The 21,810-nt window shown below is 42.0% G+C and overlaps 1 protein-coding gene across 18 annotated transcripts in view; it reads right to left on the bottom strand.

Moving 5' to 3' along the window:
- Positions 1 to 21,810, bottom strand: part of DLG1 (discs large MAGUK scaffold protein 1) — a 166,081-nt gene that overhangs the window by 115,524 nt on the left and 28,747 nt on the right. For all 18 annotated transcript variants that reach the window (XM_075268605.1, XM_075268607.1, XM_075268611.1 and 15 more), the window contains one exon: positions 8,124 to 8,288. In XM_075268605.1, the coding sequence (XP_075124706.1) occupies positions 8,124 to 8,288 (165 nt within the window). The remainder of the gene's footprint in view (positions 1 to 8,123; positions 8,289 to 21,810) is intronic.

Below are 21,810 nucleotides of genomic sequence, written 5' to 3'. Positions count from 1 at the left end.
ACATTTTCCGATCTCAGCACTTCAAAGACTATACATTTATCTCTGTAACACTATATGTCAATGTCACAGCATTTCTAATTTTAGATGGCAACAATCAGATATTTTTTATGCTTTGTTTAGGTTTACTAACGTTTTGGGGGGTACATTTTTATACTGTTCATTATAGTCAATGGAGTCCACCCATTGACTATAAAAAAAAATTGTAAATTTGGTTTCAGCAAGATATTCTACCTAATTTACACCCACCCATTAAAATTAATTAATCTGACTGTCAGGCTCTGAGTACTATATAGGGCTCGCAATGTATATTTTTCACTATCAGTATGTCTTTGGAATATGGGATGGAAATCCATGCAAACACGGGGAGAACATACAAACTCCTTGCAGATTTTTTTTTTTTTGCCCTTGGCAGGATTCGAACCAAGGACTCCAGCGCTGCAAGGCTGCAGTGCTAACCACTGAGCCACCGTGTGGCCCCCCTGAGTACTGGGATTGTGACAGGCTCAGGAGTGGCCATGTAACGTCACTGGGCAATAGTGAAAACAGCAACTCAGTACTGCCAAAATAAGGGTCCATTCACACGGAGGAAAACAGTGAGGAATTTGGTGTGGAATTTTCCATGTTAAAGGAAAAAAAAAAAAAAAAAAAAAAAAAAGCCTCCCATTGATTTCAATGGGTTCTGCTAGCTTTTCTTTCCACTAGCAAAAAATTCTGCTAGTGGGAAAAAAAAAAAAAAAAAAAAGCTAGCGGCACCCATTGAAGTCAATGGGAGGCTTTTTTTTTCAGTGTGGAAAATTCCACATCAAATTCCTCACCATTTTCCTCCGTGTGAATGGACCCTATATTACCATGTCATGCAAGAACTCTACCGTTACTACAATGTACTAATACATCTTAAATAGAGATGAGCGAACAGTGTTCTATCGAACACATGTTCGATCGGATATCAGGGTGTTCGCCATGTTCGAATCGAATCGAACACCACGTGGTAAAGTGCGCCAAAATTCGATTCCCCTCCCACCTTCCCTGGCGCCTTTTTTGCACCAATAACAGCGCAGGGGAGGTGGGACAGGAACTACGACACCGGGGGCATTGAAAAAAATTGGAAAAAGTCATTGGCTGCCGAAAACAGGTGACCTCCATTTTAGACGAATAGTGGATTTCAAATCCGGGTCATATGAGAATGTGAACTTTGTGACTATGAGACAGGGATAGCTGTACAGGCAGGGATAGCTAGGGATAACCTTTATTTAGGGGGGAATGTTATTAAAAATAACTTTTTGGGGCTCTATCGGGTGTGTAATTGTGATTTTTGTGAGATAAACTTTTTCCCATAGGGATGCATTGGCCAGCGCTGATTGGCCGAATTCCGTACTCTGGCCAATCAGTGCTGGCCAATGCATTCTATTAGCTTGATGAAGCAGAGTGTGCACAAGGGTTCAAGCGCACCCTCGGCTCTGATGTAGCAGAGCCGAGGCTGCACAAGGGTTCAAGCGCACCCTCGGCTCTGATGTAGGAGAGCCGAGGGTGCACTTGAACCCTTGTGCACCCTCAGCTCTGCTACATCAGAGCCGAGGGTGCGCTTGAACCCTTGTGCACACTCTGCTTCATCAAGCTAATAGAATGCATTGGCCAGCGCTGATTGGCCAGAGTACGGAACTCGACCAATCAGCGCTGGCTCTGCTGGAGGAGGCGGAGTCTAAGATCGCTCCACACCAGTCTCCATTCAGGTCCGACCTTAGACTCCGCCTCCTCCGGCAGAGCCAGCGCTGATTGGCCGAAGGCTGGCCAATGCATTCCTATGCGAATGCAGAGACTTAGCAGTGCTGAGTCAGTTTTGCTCAACTACACATCTGATGCACACTCGGCACTGCTACATCAGATGTAGCAATCTGATGTAGCAGAGCCGAGGGTGCACTAGAACCCCTGTGCAAACTCAGTTCACGCTAATAGAATGCATTGGCCAGCGCTGATTGGCCAATGCATTCTATTAGCCCGATGAAGTAGAGCTGAATGTGTGTGCTAAGCACACACATTCAGCACTGCTTCATCACGCCAATACAATGCATTAGCCAGTGCTGATTGGCCAGAGTACGGAATTTGGCCAATCAGCACTGGCTCTGCTGGAGGAGGCGGAGTCTAAGGTCGGACCTGAATGGAGACTGGTGTGGAGCGATCTTAGACTCCGCCTCCTCCAGCAGAGCCAGCGCTGATTGGCCGAATTCCGTACTCTGGCCAATCAGCACTGGCTAATGCATTGTATTGGCGTGATGAAGCAGTGCTGAATGTGTGTGCTTAGCACACACATTCAGCTCTACTTCATCGGGCTAATAGAATGCATTGGCCAATCAGCGCTGGCCAATGCATTCTATTAGCGTGAACTGAGTTTGCACAGGGGTTCTAGTGCACCCTCGGCTCTGCTACATCAGATTGCTACATCTGATGTAGCAGTGCCGAGTGTGCATCAGATGTGTAGTTGAGCAAAACTGACTCAGCACTGCTAAGTCTGCATTCGCATAGGAATGCATTGGCCAGCCTTCGGCCAATCAGCGCTGGCTCTGCCGGAGGAGGCGGAGTCTAAGGTCGGACCTGAATGGAGACTGGTGTGGAGCGATCTTAGACTCCGCCTCCTCCAGCAGAGCCAGCGCTGATTGGCCGAATTCCGTACTCTGGCCAATCAGCACTGGCTAATGCATTGTATTGGCGTGATGAAGCAGTGCTGAATGTGTGTGCTTAGCACACACATTCAGCTCTACTTCATCGGGCTAATAGAATGCATTGGCCAGCGCTGATTGGCCAGAGTACGGAATTCGGCCAATCAGCGCTGGCTCTGCTGGAGGAGGCGGAGTCTAAGATCGCTCCACACCAGTCTCCATTCAGGTCCGACCTTAGACTCCGCCTCCTCCGGCAGAGCCAGCGCTGATTGGCCGAATTCCGTACTCTGGCCAATCAGCACTGGCTAATGCATTGTATTGGCGTGATGAAGCAGTGCTGAATGTGTGTGCTTAGCACACACATTCAGCTCTACTTCATCGGGCTAATAGAATGCATTGGCCAGCGCTGATTGGCCGAATTCCGTACTCTGGCCAATCAGCACTGGCTAATGCATTGTATTGGCGTGATGAAGCAGTGCTGAATGAGTGTGCTTAGCACACACATTCAGCTCTACTTCATCGGGCTAATAGAATGCATTGGCCAATCAGCGCTGGCCAATGCATTCTATTAGCGTGAACTGAGTTTGCACAGGGGTTCTAGTGCACCCTCGGCTCTGCTACATCAGATTGCTACATCTGATGTAGCAGTGCCGAGTGTGCATCAGATGTGTAGTTGAGCAAAACTGACTCAGCACTGCTAAGTCTGCATTCGCATAGGAATGCATTGGCCAGCCTTCGGCCAATCAGCGCTGGCTCTGCCGGAGGAGGCGGAGTCTAAGGTCGAACCTGAATGGAGACTGGTGTGGAGCGATCTTAGACTCCGCCTCCTCCAGCAGAGCCAGCGCTGATTGGTCGAGTTCCGTACTCTGGCCAATCAGCACTGGCCAATGCATTTCTATGGGGAAAAGTTAGCTTGCGAAAATCGCAAACTGACAGGGATTTCCATGAAATAAAGTGACTTTTATGCCCCCAGACATGCTTCCCCTGCTGTCCCAGTGTCATTCCAGGGTGTTGGTATCATTTCCTGGGGTGTCATAGTGGACTTGGTGACCCTCCAGACACGAATTTGGGTTTCCCCCTTAACGAGTTTATGTTCCCCATAGACTATAATGGGGTTCGAAACCCATTCGAACACTCGAACAGTGAGCGGCTGTTCGAATCGAATTTCGAACCTCGAACATTTTAGTGTTCGCTCATCTCTAATCTTAAACAGCAAAGGATTAAAATAACACACAGTATTGATACCAACTTTAAACTTGGCACTAGTGAAAATTTGTGCTACATAAAATACGCACTATTCACTTTCAATTTTAGATGTATAAGTTACCAGCATATTTCTGCAGATCAGTGTTTTGCGCCGAATTATACACACACAGTTAGGGCAAAGGACTGAATTAGGCATTCACTGGTCCCGGGAAAACAAGGTCCCCCATGTTTGATTGTGACACTCAAGAGGTTATCTGGAGGATCATAAAATTGGGCTGTTCTAGTGGATATGTAGACACAATGGCTATATTCCCCAATCCTCTCTACCTCCCACCCACCCAAATCATTAAAAAAAAAAAAAAAAAAAAAAAAAAACACCTCTCATTTTAGTACAGCTGTCAGAGGCATAACCTGAAGCTTATGGGCCCAAATACAAAAATCTGTCAATGGGCGCCTACTTGGCTTGTGCCCTTTAAAATATATTTCAGATGGTAAAGGGACCTTTGGGTCCAGGGCCTTCTCTTCTTTTGTTTGCCACATTATCTTATATTTTAGATCACATTGGTACCCCCCACCCAAGTTCACAAAAAATGCTCCAGGAAAGCAGAGCCTACTAACATATGCCCTATATGGCATACATCACAGCCTAGTGTTGGGGAAACACAGGCTCAAATGTAATTTAAACAGTGTTCAGGGCAAATACATACAGACGGACTTGGGAAGGAGCTTAGAACATGAATGAAAATGACCAAAGGACCCGAATCCTCTATCATCACTACAGTAATGTAACAATCTTTAATGTGGATCTCTACAAACAGCAAAACTGCAATGGCATCACCCCTCTGCAAATATCTAGCATGACACTGTCTTAGAGGACCAAGGTGAAAAAGACAAGCACATTCACAGAGCACTCTGACTGCAATGTAGTTTATAGTTACTGAGGTGGAAAAACAATGTAAAAGGACAGAAACAGGTCTTCCTTGCATGGAGGGGGATGAAATAAAATATTAAAAGGCAACAGCACTTCATAAATAATGCAGCACCCTGTGGAGGGAATAAAAAAAATGAAACAAACCTATTAAATGCCAAAAATATTGCTGAGAGAACAGAAGACTCCATCATAGAAAATGAAAACAAAATGTTCACATACAAAAAAAAAAATTCTAAAATTCAAAATCAACCCAGATATACAGGTCCTCAAAAAATCCTGAAATGTATCCAATCTTTTGGCCTAGGTCAAAAGGTTTTGTGTACACTTTATGAGGTGCAAAAACGGTACCCTGCAGCAGTCATCATTTTAGAAGCTTCTTATAATATATACTTCTAGTGAAACCTTTCCATAGTACTCGCTATGTATCTCCATTTGGGAAGCTATATACCGTACATATAATAGATGATTTACTTAAGTTAAAAAATAACTGATCTTGGTTAAAAAAAAAAAAAAAAAAAAAAAAAATTATATTTATATGAAAAATTGTAATATAATATTTTCAGGCCGAAGCAGCAACATTTACTTTTTTTTTTAATAAAAAACACAAATAGCTGGAGGATCTGATTTTGAATATCTCAAAAGTAATATAATAAACTTCTACTGCCCCCTTCTGTTCACTGATCAAAACACACAGCGAAGGAGAACTTTAACCCTTTAACAACCAAGCCAATTAGACAAAGTAGTTTTAGCAGGATTATTTGCCAACTCTCATTGATTTCTTATTAACCGATATCTCAAACTATTAGGATTTATCTTCTATTTTTCTTGATAACGTAGGTGCGCACTAAGAAAACCAAAGTCTGCAGCTGTTATGGCAAGCAAGGGCTGCTGAAATGTACGAATGTAGAGGCTCTTCAGTGACCTTTTATATGTTTTTGGAAATACAAGGATGTGAACTATATTGGAACCATCACTGCTCCATGACTGTCGTCACTAAGCCTTCCTCTACAGTATGAAAATAAAGAACTGAGTTCTCCATTGTTTTTAATGTACATTAAGTCTCGTACTATGCAATGGTCACCTCACTTTTCCAAGAGTCACAGTAGATAATATCCTGTCATAACTGATAAAAACAGGGCCATACCTATCTTTATCCTAAGGAGTCAGCAACAGCAAGCTTCCCTAGAGCCACCTCCACTGCTATTAGTCATAGTATTTTATTTATTTATATTGCTTCCTTATATAGTGTCATCATATTCTGCAGGGCTCTTACAGATATTGTCAATACAGTCCCATTTAGGGCTCAATCTAAATTCCCTACTGTGAGATACCCAAGTGGTCGTTGATTTCAATGGGAACACTGAAGCCTCCAGAGTACAGACAAACTTGAGAAACTCAGACACACAACGTGGATTAGAAAAGGACTCCCAATAACTCAATATTTAATCAATCATACAAATACAGCACTTTGTAGGGTATTCCAAAAGGGTAATCATTTAAAAGGGGGTTAAGGCTGAGGCCCCACGTTGCGGAAACACAGCTTTTTTTTTGTTGAAGTTTTTGTTGCGGTTTTTTGAGCCAAAGTCAGGAGTGGATTTAGCAGAAGGTAGAAGTATAATGACTATATACATATCTCCCATTCCACTTGGAGACATTCTTGGCTTTGGCTAAAAAAAACACAACAAAATCTGCAACAAAAAAAAGCTGCATTTCCACAACGTGGAGCCTTGGCCTAAAGGGGTTTTCCAGGATAACTGTGGGAAGCAGGTGACATCTGAGCAGCGATGTCACCAGTCCCACATATGTGACCCTGGGGTCAGTGATTGGACACAATGGTCAAAGGAATATCAGAGGAAAGAAGGAGCCAAAATGGCAGGCAGCCTATAGAACAGCAACTAGAGATATTTGCTGTTAGGATATTTGGGCTCTGTACTGTCAGGAGGGTAGTATCAGGCAGCAGCAGGAGAGCAGTGTGATTCTGAACTCGGACACTGGCTGCCCCAGATTGGTGCTCTGAATCACACCACCTGCCTGGCACTGCCCTTCTGACATTATAGAGCACAAACAGCACATCGAGTATCAAAATTAACTGCCCCAGTTACTCGGGGATGGTGAGGACTAGAGAAAAAAATTCCAGCTGTGCAGCAGTCAGTGGCGTAGTGCCTTAATAAATACCAAGAACTTGAAGTTATCTCTATATAAACAAAAATAAGCTCCAACACTGGACATTCTGTCGTTTGCTAGAAACAAGGGGAAGATAAAGATTTAAGAGAACATGTGCCCCTGGCAAAGCTTTTTCAGCATTCTAGGAACACAACACACACTGAAGACAACAAAAACCAATTTAGTAATCTTCAAGCCAGGCAAGGAGTACTCCATAATATACTGAACCTCCATAACATGCCTCAGGTCCTAACAAATGAGAACTTCAAAAGGCCAGGATTTCGTACCTCATCAAACATAATGACAGAATGTACTAAAAAGCATGTGGGGGCTGGTAAATCTGCCACAGGAGATGTTCAACATTTCATGAGATCTCAGCATCAACCACACAGTGAACTAATCATTAGAGAATACCATTATATCCTGGGATTTAGATAAAAGACTGAAACAGACATCAACACGTATTAATGGTACTTCAAAATAATAATCTTCATTTACAGCTCTATAATGTAATAAAGAACCACTTAAATAACTAATGCACTAGAATTTACATTAATGTGCTTCTTCTGACCCAAAGTAGGATCTACAATGTCAATATTGACATACGATATCCAAAACTTGTCCCCTCTATGGGTATGTTCAAAATGCAGAAAATGAAGAGAAATCTGAGGCAGACATCTGATTTGGATTCCTTTCCACCCCCCATGCACCTCTAGTACTGTGGAATGCTCTACCATGAAACACAAGATTGTCCTCCACAAACAACGTGAAGACTCAATTTCAGAGGAGCCAACAATAACCACTCCACCATCCAAACTGCTTTGACGCTGTCTCCCTCCCCTATAGATTGTAACCTCTTGTGAAAAGAGTCCTCTCTCCCACTGTACAAGTTGGTCATTAATTTAATCTACTGTACTTGCTCTTTGTATTTTGTATGTAAACCTCTTTCAAACATACAATACTACGGAATTACACAGTGCACTAAAATAAACCCCATCAGGACAGCCAAATAAAACTTCCTACAATTATTAATGGTTTACTTTTGAGGTGTATATTTGATGTCTTAACAGCACACTTCTACTTTCTGCACACAAAAGAATGCAACTGAAATGATAGACTATAGATAAAATTTAAGAGAGCAATTCAAAAATAAAAATGCAAATCCTTACCTTTAAAGGAGAAATATGTGAGTGGGACACAAGTCCATGGACATTTTCAATCTGAGAGATATTCTTTTCAGACACGTGGACCAATTCTGGACTTCTTCCCTCGCTCAAGATATGTGGAGAGCTTGGGTCTTGAGATGGGAGATCATCATCTTGGTATCGATATTTCTAATCAGAATTATAAAAAAAAAAAAAAAAAACCCACCATCATTAAGAACATAGTAACAATGATTATGTTAAGACAATGAAGCCTTAAAGGGTTTCTCCAACTCTTTTCTTAAAAGGTTACCATGCACTGCAAATAAAAGCTCCATTTCCAGCACCCGCAGCTCTATTTTATTTATTTTATTTTTTTTTACAGATCCCAGCGGACATCAGTTTACAGAAAGGATGTGACTGACTGGCCTCAGTCCTTTGTAGAGGTCACCACTGAATTCTGTGGAGGCTGCAGTGCTCATATGACACAAACAAGATGGGATGTCAGCCAGGAACTGTAAGCAGAAACATGGAGTTGCAAACATAGAAAGTTGTGGACCAGGGAAAGGGTGGTATTTTTTTATTTTTTTTTTTGCTTTCTTTTATTGCCCCCATTTGCAGCACAAAATATTAAACAAAATAATTCTAAGCTTTCTGAGAAAATTTCTAATGGGCAAAAGTGTCACATTCGTAAAGATGTATTCCCATCTCTCAAGGATCCCATCTATACTGATAGCTTATGTAAATTGAAGACTTTTTCTAAATATATTGCTTTTGCAATGCTGCTTTGTTTGCCTGCTATGTGAAATTAATCCTCCCATTGTTTACACAGTTTCCCTAACCAAAGACCTGTGTGATAGGACAAGTGACATCACTGACTGCTCTCACTTATCTACAGCTCTGCCAGGACAATCAGTTCAGCTGCAGTTTGTTGATAAAGCCCTGTCTGTTATCTCTCTATGTAAACACACAGATAACACTGAGTCTCTACAAGCATGTGCATAATATCTGATCTGCATTTATATTGGATTTCCAGTAATCATAAGTATTGTTATACTTCAGTGTCCTGTTCAGCAAGCTGGAATTGGGGAAGAGAATACAGGACATGACATGACAAGAAGAGACAGCACGCAAAACAGCTGAAACTAAATGGTTTTGTTTTCTTAACTTCCTGCTGCCAACATTAGCTTAAATAAAGTTAGATCTAGTAGTCACCAAAATATTTCTTTGGCCCACCACTTCCAAATTTCCTACAGATTGCCAAGATAGGTATTTAGGCTATTTTTATAAAAAGGAAAGAGAAATATTAAATTGAGTAGGGTCTGTGAAATCAAAAAGTATACACAATCATTCAATCCTTTCACATCATATCAGGAACAGTAGGATTGATCTCAGATACAGTACAGAACAAAGTTTGGACACACTTTCTCATTCAAAGAGTTTTCTGTATTTTCATGACTATGAAAATTGTAGATTCACACTGAAGGCATCAAAACTATGAATTAACACATGTGGAATTATATACTTAACACAAAAGTGTGAAACAACTGAAAATATGTCTTATATTCTAGGTTCTTCAAAGTAGCCACCTTTTGCTTTGATTACGGCTTTGCACACTCTTGGCATTCTATTGATGAGCTTCAAGAAGTAGTCACCGGAAATTGTTTTCACTTCACAGGTGTGCCCTGTGAGGTTTAATAAATGGGATTTCTTGCCTTATAAATGGGGTTGGGACCATCAGTTGTGTTGTGCAGAAGTCAGGTGGATACACAGCTGATGGTCCTACTGAATTGACTGTTAGAATTTGTATTATGGCAAGAAAAAACAGTAAAGTAAAGAAAAACAAGTGGCCATCATTACTTTAAGAAATGAAGGTCAGTCAGTCCGAAAAATTGGGAAAACTTTGAAAGTGTCCCCAAGTGCAGTTGCAAAAATCATCAAGCGCTACAAAGAAACTGGCTCACATGAGGACCGCCCCAGGAAAGGAAGACCAAGAGTCACCTCTGCTGCGGAGGATAAGTTCATCCGAGTCACCAGCCTCAGAAACCGCAGGTTAACAGCAGCTCAGATTAGAGACCAGGTCAATGCCACACAGAGTTCTAGCAGCAGACACATCTCTACAACAACTGTTAAGAGTAGACTTTGTGCAGCAGGCCTTCATGGTAAAATAGCTGCTAGAAAACCACTGCTAAGGACAGGTAACAAGCAGAAGAAGCTTGTTTGTGCTAAAAAACACAAGGAATGAACATTAGACCAGTGGAAATCTGTGCTTTGGTCTGAAGAGTCCAAATTTGAGATCTTTGGTTTCAACCACCGTGCTTTGTGCGACGCAGAACAGGTGAACAGATGGACTCTACATGCCTGGTTCCTACTGTGAAGCATGGAGGAGGAGGTGTGATGGTGTGGGGGTGCTTTGCTGGTGACACTGTTGGGGATTTATTCAAAATTGAAGGCAAACTGAACCAGCATGGCTACCACAGCATCTTGCAACGGCATGCTGTTCCATCCAGGTTGCGTTTAGTTGGACCATCATTTATTTTTCAACAGGACAATGACCCCAAACACACCTCCAGGCTGTGTAAGGGCTATTTGACCAAGGAGGAGAGTGATGGGGTACTACGCCAGATGACCTGGCCTCCAAGTCACCAGACCCGAACCCAATCGAGATGGTTTGGGGTGAACTGGAACTCAGAGTGAAGGCAAAAGGGCCAACAAGTGCTAAGCATTTCTAGGAACTCCTTCAAGACTGTTGGAAGACCATTTCTGGTGACTACCTCTTGAAGCTCATCAAGAGAATGCCAAGAGTGTGCAAAGCAGTAATCAAAGCAAGAGGTGGCTACCTTGAAGAACCTAGAATATAAGACATTTTCAGTTTTTACACTTTTTTGTTAAGTATACAACTCCAAATGTGTTAATTCATAGTTTTGATGCCTTCAGTGTGAATCTACAATTTTTAGTTATGAAAATACAGAAAAAAAACTCTGAATGAGAAGGTGTGTCCAAACTTTTGGTCTGTACTGTATATTACATAATGTTTGCTGTATAGTCAGTCCAAAAATCCGAGTAGTGGCCTTAACGATTACTATTAAATGTTAACAAAATAAGGATTTGTTTGGATCCTCCATCAAGAGTTATGTAAAAGCCCGCTCAGTGCTCCCACATGTAATATAATAGGGTCATTATACTGTACTCCAATGTATGATATAATGGTCCCCACACTGCATCTACATATAATTACCTCCACACTCAGTGATGCTTAAGGAGCGAATGGTAAACTGGATTAATTACTTACCACTCTGCTGCATGCTTACTATAAATGCCCATGGGCGCAATTCTTGCTTTACAAGTGCAATGACTGCTTCCATCAGTACTGATGGAGACACTCATTGATGTTACAAGAATTCTGGGAAAAGGAATATGCAATTAAGTCCTCCTTGGTGGAAAAGCAGAACTTGGACTATATCAACCTTTTGGAAAGATCTCTATAGATCAAAGTGTTTTTGTTTTTTTTGTTTTTTTAAACATGGTGGCATAATCTGGGAAACTCTTTCTGTACTAAATCCATGATCACTCATCTATCCAGCCAGTACACAGCTTTGCACTACTGAAATGCAAAACAGCCGTCTGTGGATGGGTTCCTCTAGCTTAGCTTCATTTCCACATTATGCCCCTAGATTTCAAGAAAACCAAAGATGGATCTAAAGGGAGCTACCTTCCAAATGATGTTGTTAGGACAAGCTCCCCCTTTCCACCAAACTAACTAAAGTAACTAAGGCTGTTTGAGAAGTCAAATCAATCTCGTCATTTAAAAGAAGTACAATTCTGAAAACCCTGATATTGATGTTAGCCGCACCCTCAGAGAATTGAGATGGATAGAGGGACATGACAATGCTGGTGTGGGTTCTAATACACTTTCCTGCTGCCAATGATTGAAAATTTCAAGTGATAGTCTTGCCCGACTCCTTGGGTTTTTATTTTCCACAAGGCTGAGGGGGTTATTATCAGTTTGAAGTCTGTGCACTGATCGTGCTTTTATGAGTGGTCAAGCTTTAGATACAGCCGGATTGTGGAACCAGCTTAGCAGAGAGGGCAGAAGAGAAGAAAAGAGCGAGACCTATTAGGGAAAAAAAAGTCACAGGCCGTTGAGGTAGTTTTCGCCACAAAATCCTGACCAAAAAGATGGCTCCCATTGAAATTAATGGGAGCCAGTCACGTCTTTTTTTTCCCGGAAAGAAGAAAGGACATGCTCATTCTTCAGGCCGATTTGCCTCGCGAATCTGCCTGAAGACAGTCCCTCCTCCCGACTAGGCCCATTCATTGGCCCTTATCCGGAGCGGAGTGCGCAACTTGACTGCACTGCACAGGCATCCAGCAGCAGCTACCCATTTTATGGTCCGGAAACTGAGGCGGCCTCCACCTCAGTTTCTGGACCAAAAAACCCTGTGTGGTAGGATTATGCTAGGAAGGGGGGGGGGGATATTGTGTTGACACTGCATCTAGCTTGTCTAAACAGTACAATTACAAAGCAGGTATGTCAATGTACCTGATGACTACCACATCAGCTCCTGTGCCAAAACAGAATAAATTAGAGATTACAGCTGGCATAGTAACAGAATGTTCCCCCAATATGTCACATGACTGTCACCTGACCCCTGCACCTTATATGCAAGTGGCGGGATTTACAGTTATAAAGTGAATTAACCCTTTCCCCACCGACAACTATGCAACAACATGCAGCACAGTCGCAAATGCACATTAATGGGTCGCTTTTCACCCGAGTTGTCATTCAGTTGGATTTCTGTATGCAAGAAATAAAAAAAAATAAAAAAAAACACCTGCGGCTGCTCCTTGTGAGCATCCACCCTTCTTTTTCAAAAACAAACACAAGTTCACTTAACTTTTTTCCTTCAAGGCCATCGATGACCGCTAAAAGTATGTAGGTAGGGGCCTCAATACCAGCGCTGCACCTCCCATGAGGCGACCTGAAGCGACCACTTCAGGCGGCGCTATGCTGGGGCCCTGGGGGAGGGCAGCATTTTTGCTGACCTAAGCCAGTCTAGGGCAAGCTATCCTGGACTGGCTTAGCGTCACCGTCTCGGCAGCCCGGCACGGGAAGCGAGCGGTGGATTGGGGCGGCCCTGTGGACGCAGCACTGCTCCAGCGGCCGCTCCTCATGCTTAGCAGTGAGCAGGTCCTCTCCCTGCCTGCTAACGACGCTCGTTCCGCTCCGCCCCCCCCCCCCCCTCCAGGGGGAGGTGGCGGCTTTCTGATGTCCGCCTATATATATATAATGAGATTTAAGATTGATTTCGGTGGTAGTAGGATTCCACTTGAAGAAAAAAATATATAGAAATCTAAATTTTATTGTGGCGGGGAAGGGGGGGGGGGGAAAATCACACAAAGTTTAGTTATAGCTAAATAAATATATTTCGTTTTTTCATACCAGATTCAGCACTTCTGCTTCAAGGAAATGAATGCATTAACATCTCTTAAAGTGCCAAGTTTGCAGCATTAGCAGTGCTATGGGGCACTAAAAAGGACAGACATTGACGTTGAAGTCTATAAGTGAATATTCAGGCGTATACTAGGGCACCAATTTAATGTATCAGCATCATGTCAGCAGCTTACGCTGGGTTCACACCTGCGTTCATGTGTCCGTACTATGGTTTCCGTCTTCTGCATGGCAGAAGACAGAAACCATAGACCGGGTCCGGCCGTGCGCGGCGGTGAGCGTTTTAGGCTCTCCGCCGCGAAACCGGATTTTTTTATCTGGACACAGAGTAGTGCATGTCCGACTCTGTGTCCGGATTATAAAACCCGGTTTCGCGGCGGAGAGCGCAAAACGCTCACTGCCGCGCACGGCCGGACAGCTTTCTCACCCATTCAAATGAATGGGTGAGAAAGTCTCCTGCAGGCTTCCGTCTCCTGCATCTGTTTTATGCAGGAAACGGAAACCTGCAATAAGGACCCATGAACGCAGATGTGAACGAGCCCTTACCAGTGATAATTAGAAATTGAGTCTAGGACAATGTCAGCTACAATTCATTTATTTCATGTTTATACGGTACTAGCATATATTCTGCTTTTGTTTAGAAATAAAAGAAATACACTACATATTCATCCATACACACAAAACTGAGGATACAATAAAGTGCATCACAGAGGTCATGTCAGAAGCAGATCTGCTGTAATGTGACAGTTACATCAGTGTCATACTGCCCGGCTATGTTAGTAATGAAATACAGACAAGCAACATTTACTTTGCCTGCTATAGTATTCTACACAGTATAGTATTCTACCACAATGGCCAGATCTTTAGTAGTAGGTTTACACAAAGCTTTTGGAGACAAGAAAAAAAAAAAAATACACGTTTCTATTGAAAAAGAAAAAAAAAAAAATGAAGACGTAAAATTTACTTTTTCACTGAAGCTTCTTGACTATATGGACTTAAAGGGTCTTGCCATCCAGATGTTTTTAATGCTGGTCTTAACAAGGAAACACCAAGGAAAAAAACAAAAAAAAACAAACACACACCCACACAAAAACATATACCCCAACAAAAACAACTTCTTAGGCCCAGTTGACAGTGTTCGGGTTTCTGTACCGGGAGTCCGCTTGGGGACACCCAGTACGGAAACCTATACACATTAAAAAGCTGTTACCTAAGAAACCACACAAACCCCATAAACTATAATAGGGTCTGTGTGGTTTCCACATGAAATATGCAGAGAGAAAAGTACTGCAGGCCTTAGATAATACACCTCAAAATGCCAAACTGCCGTTATATAAAATTGCCTAAATCAATTTTATTGATGCCCTACCTGGAGGAAAGTTCATCAATAAGAACCCAGTGAGTCCAACATCAGGACCCTTGCGGTTTGAAGGGGCGGCGGCCCTCAGGCAAGCGCCATGACCTCTTCAATGTTTACATTGCACACATTCTTTAATAGTCGTCATTTAATACAGCATAGTCCCATAGAAGACAAAGGAAAGAAGCTATTACTACATCACACAATTGCTATGAAACAGAAGTCATGTGTTGTAAACAGCTGAACATTCAAACAGCTCATCAGCGGGGACCTTGGGTGTTGAACCTCTGATGATCTCCATTAATAAAATTAGACTGCCATTTATGAACAGACTGTTATAGCAACAATTTCCCTGCAAAAATCACATCCTCTTAATAATATGTCAGTCTCAGGCTCCGTTCTCACGGAGTAACACACCGCTCATTTAGACACGTATATGCGTGTCAGAGCGCGGCGCTTCAAAACAGATCTCATTGATTTCAATGGGTGCCGGATTACACGTGCTACACATTGAAACCAATCCTCAGTGGATTCTGTACATGCATTTGCATATTATCTGATCAGCTCCAGGCAACATGCTGACACACTAGATGGGAAAACACATTTAATCCAAATTGGCAGTTTAGGGCTCGTTCACATCTGCGTTCTTCTTTCCTTATTGCAGGTTTCCGTTTCCTGCATAAAACAGATGCAGGAGACGGAAGCCTGCAGGAGACTCTCACCCATTCATTTGAATGGGTGAGAAAGCTGTCCGGCCGTGCGCGGCAGTGAGCGTTTTGCGCTCTCCGCCGCGAAACCGGGTTTTATAATCCGGACACAGAGTCGGACATGCACTACTCTGTGTCCGGATAAAAAAAATCCGGTTTCGCGGCGGAGAGCCTAAAACGCTCACCGCCGCTCACGGCCGGACCCGGTCTATGGTTTCCGTCTTCTGCCATGCAGAAGACGGAAACCATAGAACGGAGACATGAACGCAGGTGTGAACCCAGCGTTACTACTTTTAAACATGCCGGGAAAAAGAAAATCTAAATTTGTTGCAAAATTCTAAAACAACGACAGCTATGAAAGTATCCAGAAGTCACAGACTTCTTCTCAAGTGGAGCTCAGGAAGATCATCAACACCAACAACACCACGCTCGTTATATGGCGTCCCAGTGAGCTGCTGAGATGCTGGAACAATCACAGGCACGGCATGAGGAACAAGGTCAGAAGGACAGCTTGAGAGCTGCTGAAATACCGAAACAGGCAAACCGTCAATGGCAACAATTTGCTGAATATAGGCGGATCATCGACGCCAACAACATGCAGACGAAATAGTGGGCAGAGACTAGTGTATCTATAAAATCTATCTATTGTCATTTCCAAACAAACTAAAAAAGCAATGCTGTAAACTGCATATTTTACAGTTTCCACAAACCCTAATGAAAAGTGAAGTGTCTTGTAAATCTAAGGATATTGTGTACATCAAATCAATATTTAAGAGCCTTCATTTTCTAGTTATGTTCTGTATCAGAATTAAACTGCCAAAAGCAATGACTCAACAAGAACAAACCCAGAGCTTTGACAAGCTCTACACTAAATGTCATTGACTGTCCTACCAAGGAATAAGAAATGACCCACATATGTTGTTTTCACTCTGGCATAGCCAAAAGCATTCATCTGACTGCATTTCATTTTCATTTGCAACAATGAATAACCAGAATATACAGCAGAAAGATTATGGATTTCTGCTTTACTTAACATAGAGGTACATGCCAAAGTTTAATGGGTTTTACAAACAGCTAGTAGTGGTATAAAATATCAAAAGGGGTATTATTTTATCATTCCCCTAGTGCTCCTGTGCAGACACATCCCTTGCATCCCCCCACCCCATTCACTGGTCTCTAGTTCAAACAACTCCAGCGATGTCATATTATCCTGACATATGACTGCTGTGGCCCGGGGACTAGGAAAGCAATCCCTGTTATTTTATACTACTATCAGATGTTTGTAAAAAGACTTCATAGATCTGCACACAAGTCCATTAAGTTCACTGAAATGCATTTGTAAACCTGAGCAGATATGTCCAAATCTTAAACACACAAATCAGGTTTGCGTTATTTCACAAATATACCCTACGCTTTCTTCAGGGAAGGCCCCCAAGCGGACCTAAACGCTAGTGTGAGCCTAGTGTAATCCATTGTAGCAGCCTATGCAAACTTTCTGCTAGATAACCCACTGATCTACAGCAGCAGCACTATGGATGAGATCTCAAGACTACTTATCCACATGCTGCGACTAAAACCTCCAAAACAAAGTACAATGCAAAGGCTGAAACCAGTGGGGCCTTCACAGATACCTGTAGGTGACTCACTGCAAAAACCACAAGATTTCAGAGATTTTGCTGTAGCAGCTTTGTAGAAGAACACACTGCAGAAATTCCCCTTGGAAATTCTGCTACATGTTCCCACTGTATTATGGGGGATATTGTCACTGCATGAAGAGAGACCACCTTGACAGGTGTGTGGAGTCTTACAAAGCCATTTTCGCTCCACTGTGGGGGATCATGGGAAGAATATGCAGATCTGGGTTTTTTTTTTTTGTTTTTTTTTTTAAGATGTAAATAGGGAAACAGTCCCTATTTACATCTTTGGAAACAGATTTGCATATTCTTCCCATGTTCCCACTGTGTGACCTTAAAGGGAAGAAACCACCATCAAAATCACTTCTAAACCACTTGTATTCTGTTGTAGGGCTGGCAAGTTGCATGTGTGAACATACCTTTCTGCCGAGCGAACAACTTATATTCTATAAGCAAATAAAATGTTTGGCGTTCTCAGGCCACAACTGATGGATCACCCATTTTCTACCGTGGTCGCTACCTAGTGCCATCACCTAAACAAGCTGACATCATTTACAGCCACCACAAAAGAAGACTGTTTCATCAGGTGCTGCCCTCCTCAAGAGCAACAAAGAGCTCATGTGCATATGAAATAAAAGTTGAATTTCTCAGGAATGACACTGTACATTGTCACTAATAAGCCTATATTTAAATTTTTGTTTAAGACTCCCTACGTTCCAATCCCCATAACCTTTTTTTCATTCACAGAACCACGAGGGCTTACAATTTGCAGAAAAACTGTTCTGCATAATGGTACCATTTATTATTCTGTATAATGTACTGGGAAGCTGGAAAAAAAAAAAAAAAAAAACATTCAGAATGGGGTGGGATAGGAGAAAAAGTGCGTGTGTGCGACTTTCTTACAGGCTTCGTTTTAACAGCATTCACTGTGCAGCCAAAATGACAAGTCATCTGCTTTCTAGGTTTAGGTACGACTCCACGGATAACAAAATTATATAATTTTATTAAAACTGTACACCTTAAACGCCAATATCTAAAAGTCAACATATTTTAACACTAATATATTTCTGTGTATGGAATTGCATAGGATGTCTTTTTTTTGCAAGTGCCAGGTGTTCTTTTTAGTTATACCATGTTGGGGATGGACTATTGCTTTGATCACTATTCAATTTTTATATATTGGCCAATTCCCCGCGACCGTGTTCACCGTACGGGAAAAATATTTATAGAAGTTTGCAGTCTGGGCGTTTTTGGACACAGGGATACCTAATGTATACGTGTTTAACAGTAACTTTATTGTTTTATATGTATTTTAAGGAAAGGAGGGAGGGGTTGTGTGTGGTTTTTTTTTTTTTTTTTTTAAATGCTTTATTTTTTTAAAAACTCCTAGAAGTCAAGCTCCAGGGGGTCTAATTACTAATGCAATGAGTTACAATGCTATTGCATTGCAAAAGATCAGAATTTGTATTACGGTTTGCATAAAGCAGGGCATAATACAAATGAATGCCAGACAAGCCTGGGAGCCTTCAATAGGCTTTTGGCTGTTACGGCAACAGAACACCTGACCCGGATCTCATTCAGGCCCTGACACCCAAGCACCGATGGGAAAATGGCAACTCAGTTAGCTATGACCAAGGAGCCAGGCGTCTTAATGATTGCGTGGCACTGATTGCGGGCATTAGCGCTGGGTGTCTGCTGAGACCTGTCTGCTACTCTGCTCCTGAATAGCCGCCATATTTAAATACTCGACATCTGCCGTACTATTATGCCGGATGTCATGAAGGAGGTTCCAAATTTTTGGCAGCGGTAAACTCCCTTAATCAGACCAGATAAAGGGAATTACAAAAAGGAAGTGCAATATTTAATATATGGCAATCTTTATTATTTGTTTTGGGAATCACAATTATATTTGCCAAGCCAATGAGGTTCTGGCACGTGCATTTTTTGTATATCCTTTTTGCTTTAAAATATACCGTATATACTCGAGTATAAGCCAGCCCGAATATAAGCTGAGGCCTCTAATTTTGCCACAAAAAAACTGGTAAAACTTATTGACTCGAGTATAAGCTGAGGGGGAGAAATGCAGCAGCTACTGGAAAATTTCAAAAATTAAAATGGTCGGAGTTTTTGGATGCAGTAGATGTTGGGTGCTGAGGAAGGGGAGGGGGTGTTTTGGTTGTCTGTCTACCCCTTCCCTGAGCTTGAGGACTGGGTTTTTTGCCCCACTTGGAATTCAGTCTGGCTGAAGGGTATCTGCAGTGCTCCAATTAACCCCTTCCCAATGGAACAGGAGCACTGCAGATACCCTATATTCAGTAGACTGGGCACTTTCAGACACAGGGATACCTAATGTGGTTCAAAGTAATTTTCTACTTTTATATGTATTCTAGGGAAAGGAAGGATTTAGAATTTTTTTTTTTTTTTTTTTTTAAAGCTTCTTTTTCCCTCCACTATTTTATGGGAGATTCTATACATTACTATTGTGGCTGATCATAGACTCCCCAACACAAACAGCATATTATGTGTGGACATGAAATAGGTTTATATATTTATTACTATTAGAGCCTCAATGAGAGTCTTATAGGAATGGAGAACATGAGAGGCTGTTTATTGGTCAAATAAATAAATAAATAAATAAATAAATAAAAATATGACACAGCTTTAAAAGGGGTCATAGCCTATACTTGGGAGAGGTCATAAATAGGAGATAAGACAGAAGTCCTATCAAGTCCCTCCTTCACACACACTTAAAAGGGTTTTCCAGGCAAAAAAAAAAATAGTTTTTTTAACCCCTTAAGGACCAGGCCATTTTTTGGTTTCGCATTTTCGTTTTTCCCTCCTCACATTTCAAGAGCCATAACTTTTTCATTTTTCAGTTCACAGAGTCACATGATAGCTTATTGTTTGCGGGACAAATTGTACTTTGTAATGGCACCATTCAATATGCGGTGCAATGTACTGGGAAGCTGGAAAAAAATTCAGAATGAGGCGCAATTGGAGAAAAAATGCATTTGCGCCATTTTCTTATGGGTTTAATTTTTACAGCATTCACTGTTTGGTACAAATGACATGTTACCTGTGTTCTACGTGTCAGTACAAACGCGGTGATACCAAATTTATATAGTATTTGAAATTTTTTGATACTTTTAAAAAAATGATAAACTTTGCAAAATAGAAAAAAAAATTTGTGTCATCATGTTCTAACACCTGTAACTTTTTCATATTTCCATGTATGGAGCTGGTTGTGGTGTCTTTTTATGCGGGACAAGATGACGTTTCTATTGATACCATTTGGGGAAAGATCCGATGGTTTGATCACTTTTTATTCAATTTTTTATAGGAGGCAAAGTGTTGAAAAAAACGCTTTTTGGCAGTTTTTATTTTTTTTGCCGCTACGCCGTTCGCAGTACGGGATAAATGTTTTAATATTCTAATAGTTCAGGCATTTTGGAGCGCAGGGATACCTAATATGTTTATGTTTAATGTTCTTTAATTACTTTTATAGCTGATCTAGGGAAAGGGGGGTGATTTGAACTTTTATATTTTTTTATTTTTTTAATACTTTTAAAAACTTTTTTTTTTCTTCTGTTACATTTATGATCAGACCCCTTAGGTACCTTGAAACCTAGGGGGTCTGATCGCTCATACTATTCACTGCAATACTACAGTATTGCAGTGAATAGGAAAATCGCAGCACTTCTATTAGACGATGCCTCTGGCATCGTCTAATAGATCTAGTGCAGAGACAAGCCTGGAAGCCTTCAATAGGCTTCCGGCTGTCATAGCAACCGATCACCGCCCTCTTGTGACGTTCAGGAGGGCAGCGATCGGCGAAACATGGCGGCGCCCATGCCGCCGTTTACACACTGCGGTCACGTTTGACCGCAGTGTGTAAAGGGTTAACAGCAGCGATCGGCTCGGGCACCGACCGCTGCTGTTAGTGGCAGGTCCTGGCTGTATTATACAGCCGGCATCTGCCGTGTATGGAGCGAGCTCAGCGTGTGAGCTCGCTCCATACATCCCCATGCGACCCATGACGTACAGTTACGTCAAGGGTCGCTAAGGGGTTAAAAAAAGGTATTTTAGTGCCAATAATGGGTTAATCATTACACCAAAATACCTCTAGCAGTGTTTTGAGTGATTTCTGGCTCTCTGGGACCTCCTGACATCCTCTGCATTTGTTTACATGCTTCCCTAGCCTACAACTCCCAAGATACCCATCTCTAACACTCCCTGTTTCCCTAGCCAGCCCGTAGACTACTAGCCCTATTTATTTATCTACCTACATACCTACCTCACGCAGCCCTAATTCCCCCTGCAATCATACTTTCCTGTGTCCTGAGATCAGCGTTTCCGGTCCAGTTGACATTTTCTTCTGTGGACTTCTTACGCATGCATGGTACGCGCTCTTTGCTTCTGCCGGCGACTGTACAATAAAGTTCTATTGAGCAGGTGCCGGCAGAAGTGCTGTTTGGTGCCAAAAGAATGGAGATGGATAAGTATGTAAGGGACCGGAGAGTTTTGGCGATGCTTTGTTTCTGGAAATCCAGTGATGTTCCGTTTC

Source organism: Leptodactylus fuscus, chromosome 3, assembly GCF_031893055.1.
Source record: "Leptodactylus fuscus isolate aLepFus1 chromosome 3, aLepFus1.hap2, whole genome shotgun sequence".
Lineage (NCBI taxonomy): Eukaryota > Metazoa > Chordata > Amphibia > Anura > Leptodactylidae > Leptodactylus > Leptodactylus fuscus.
Note: the sequence above shows the minus strand (reverse complement) of the source record. Positions and strands in the feature narration are given on the sequence as shown.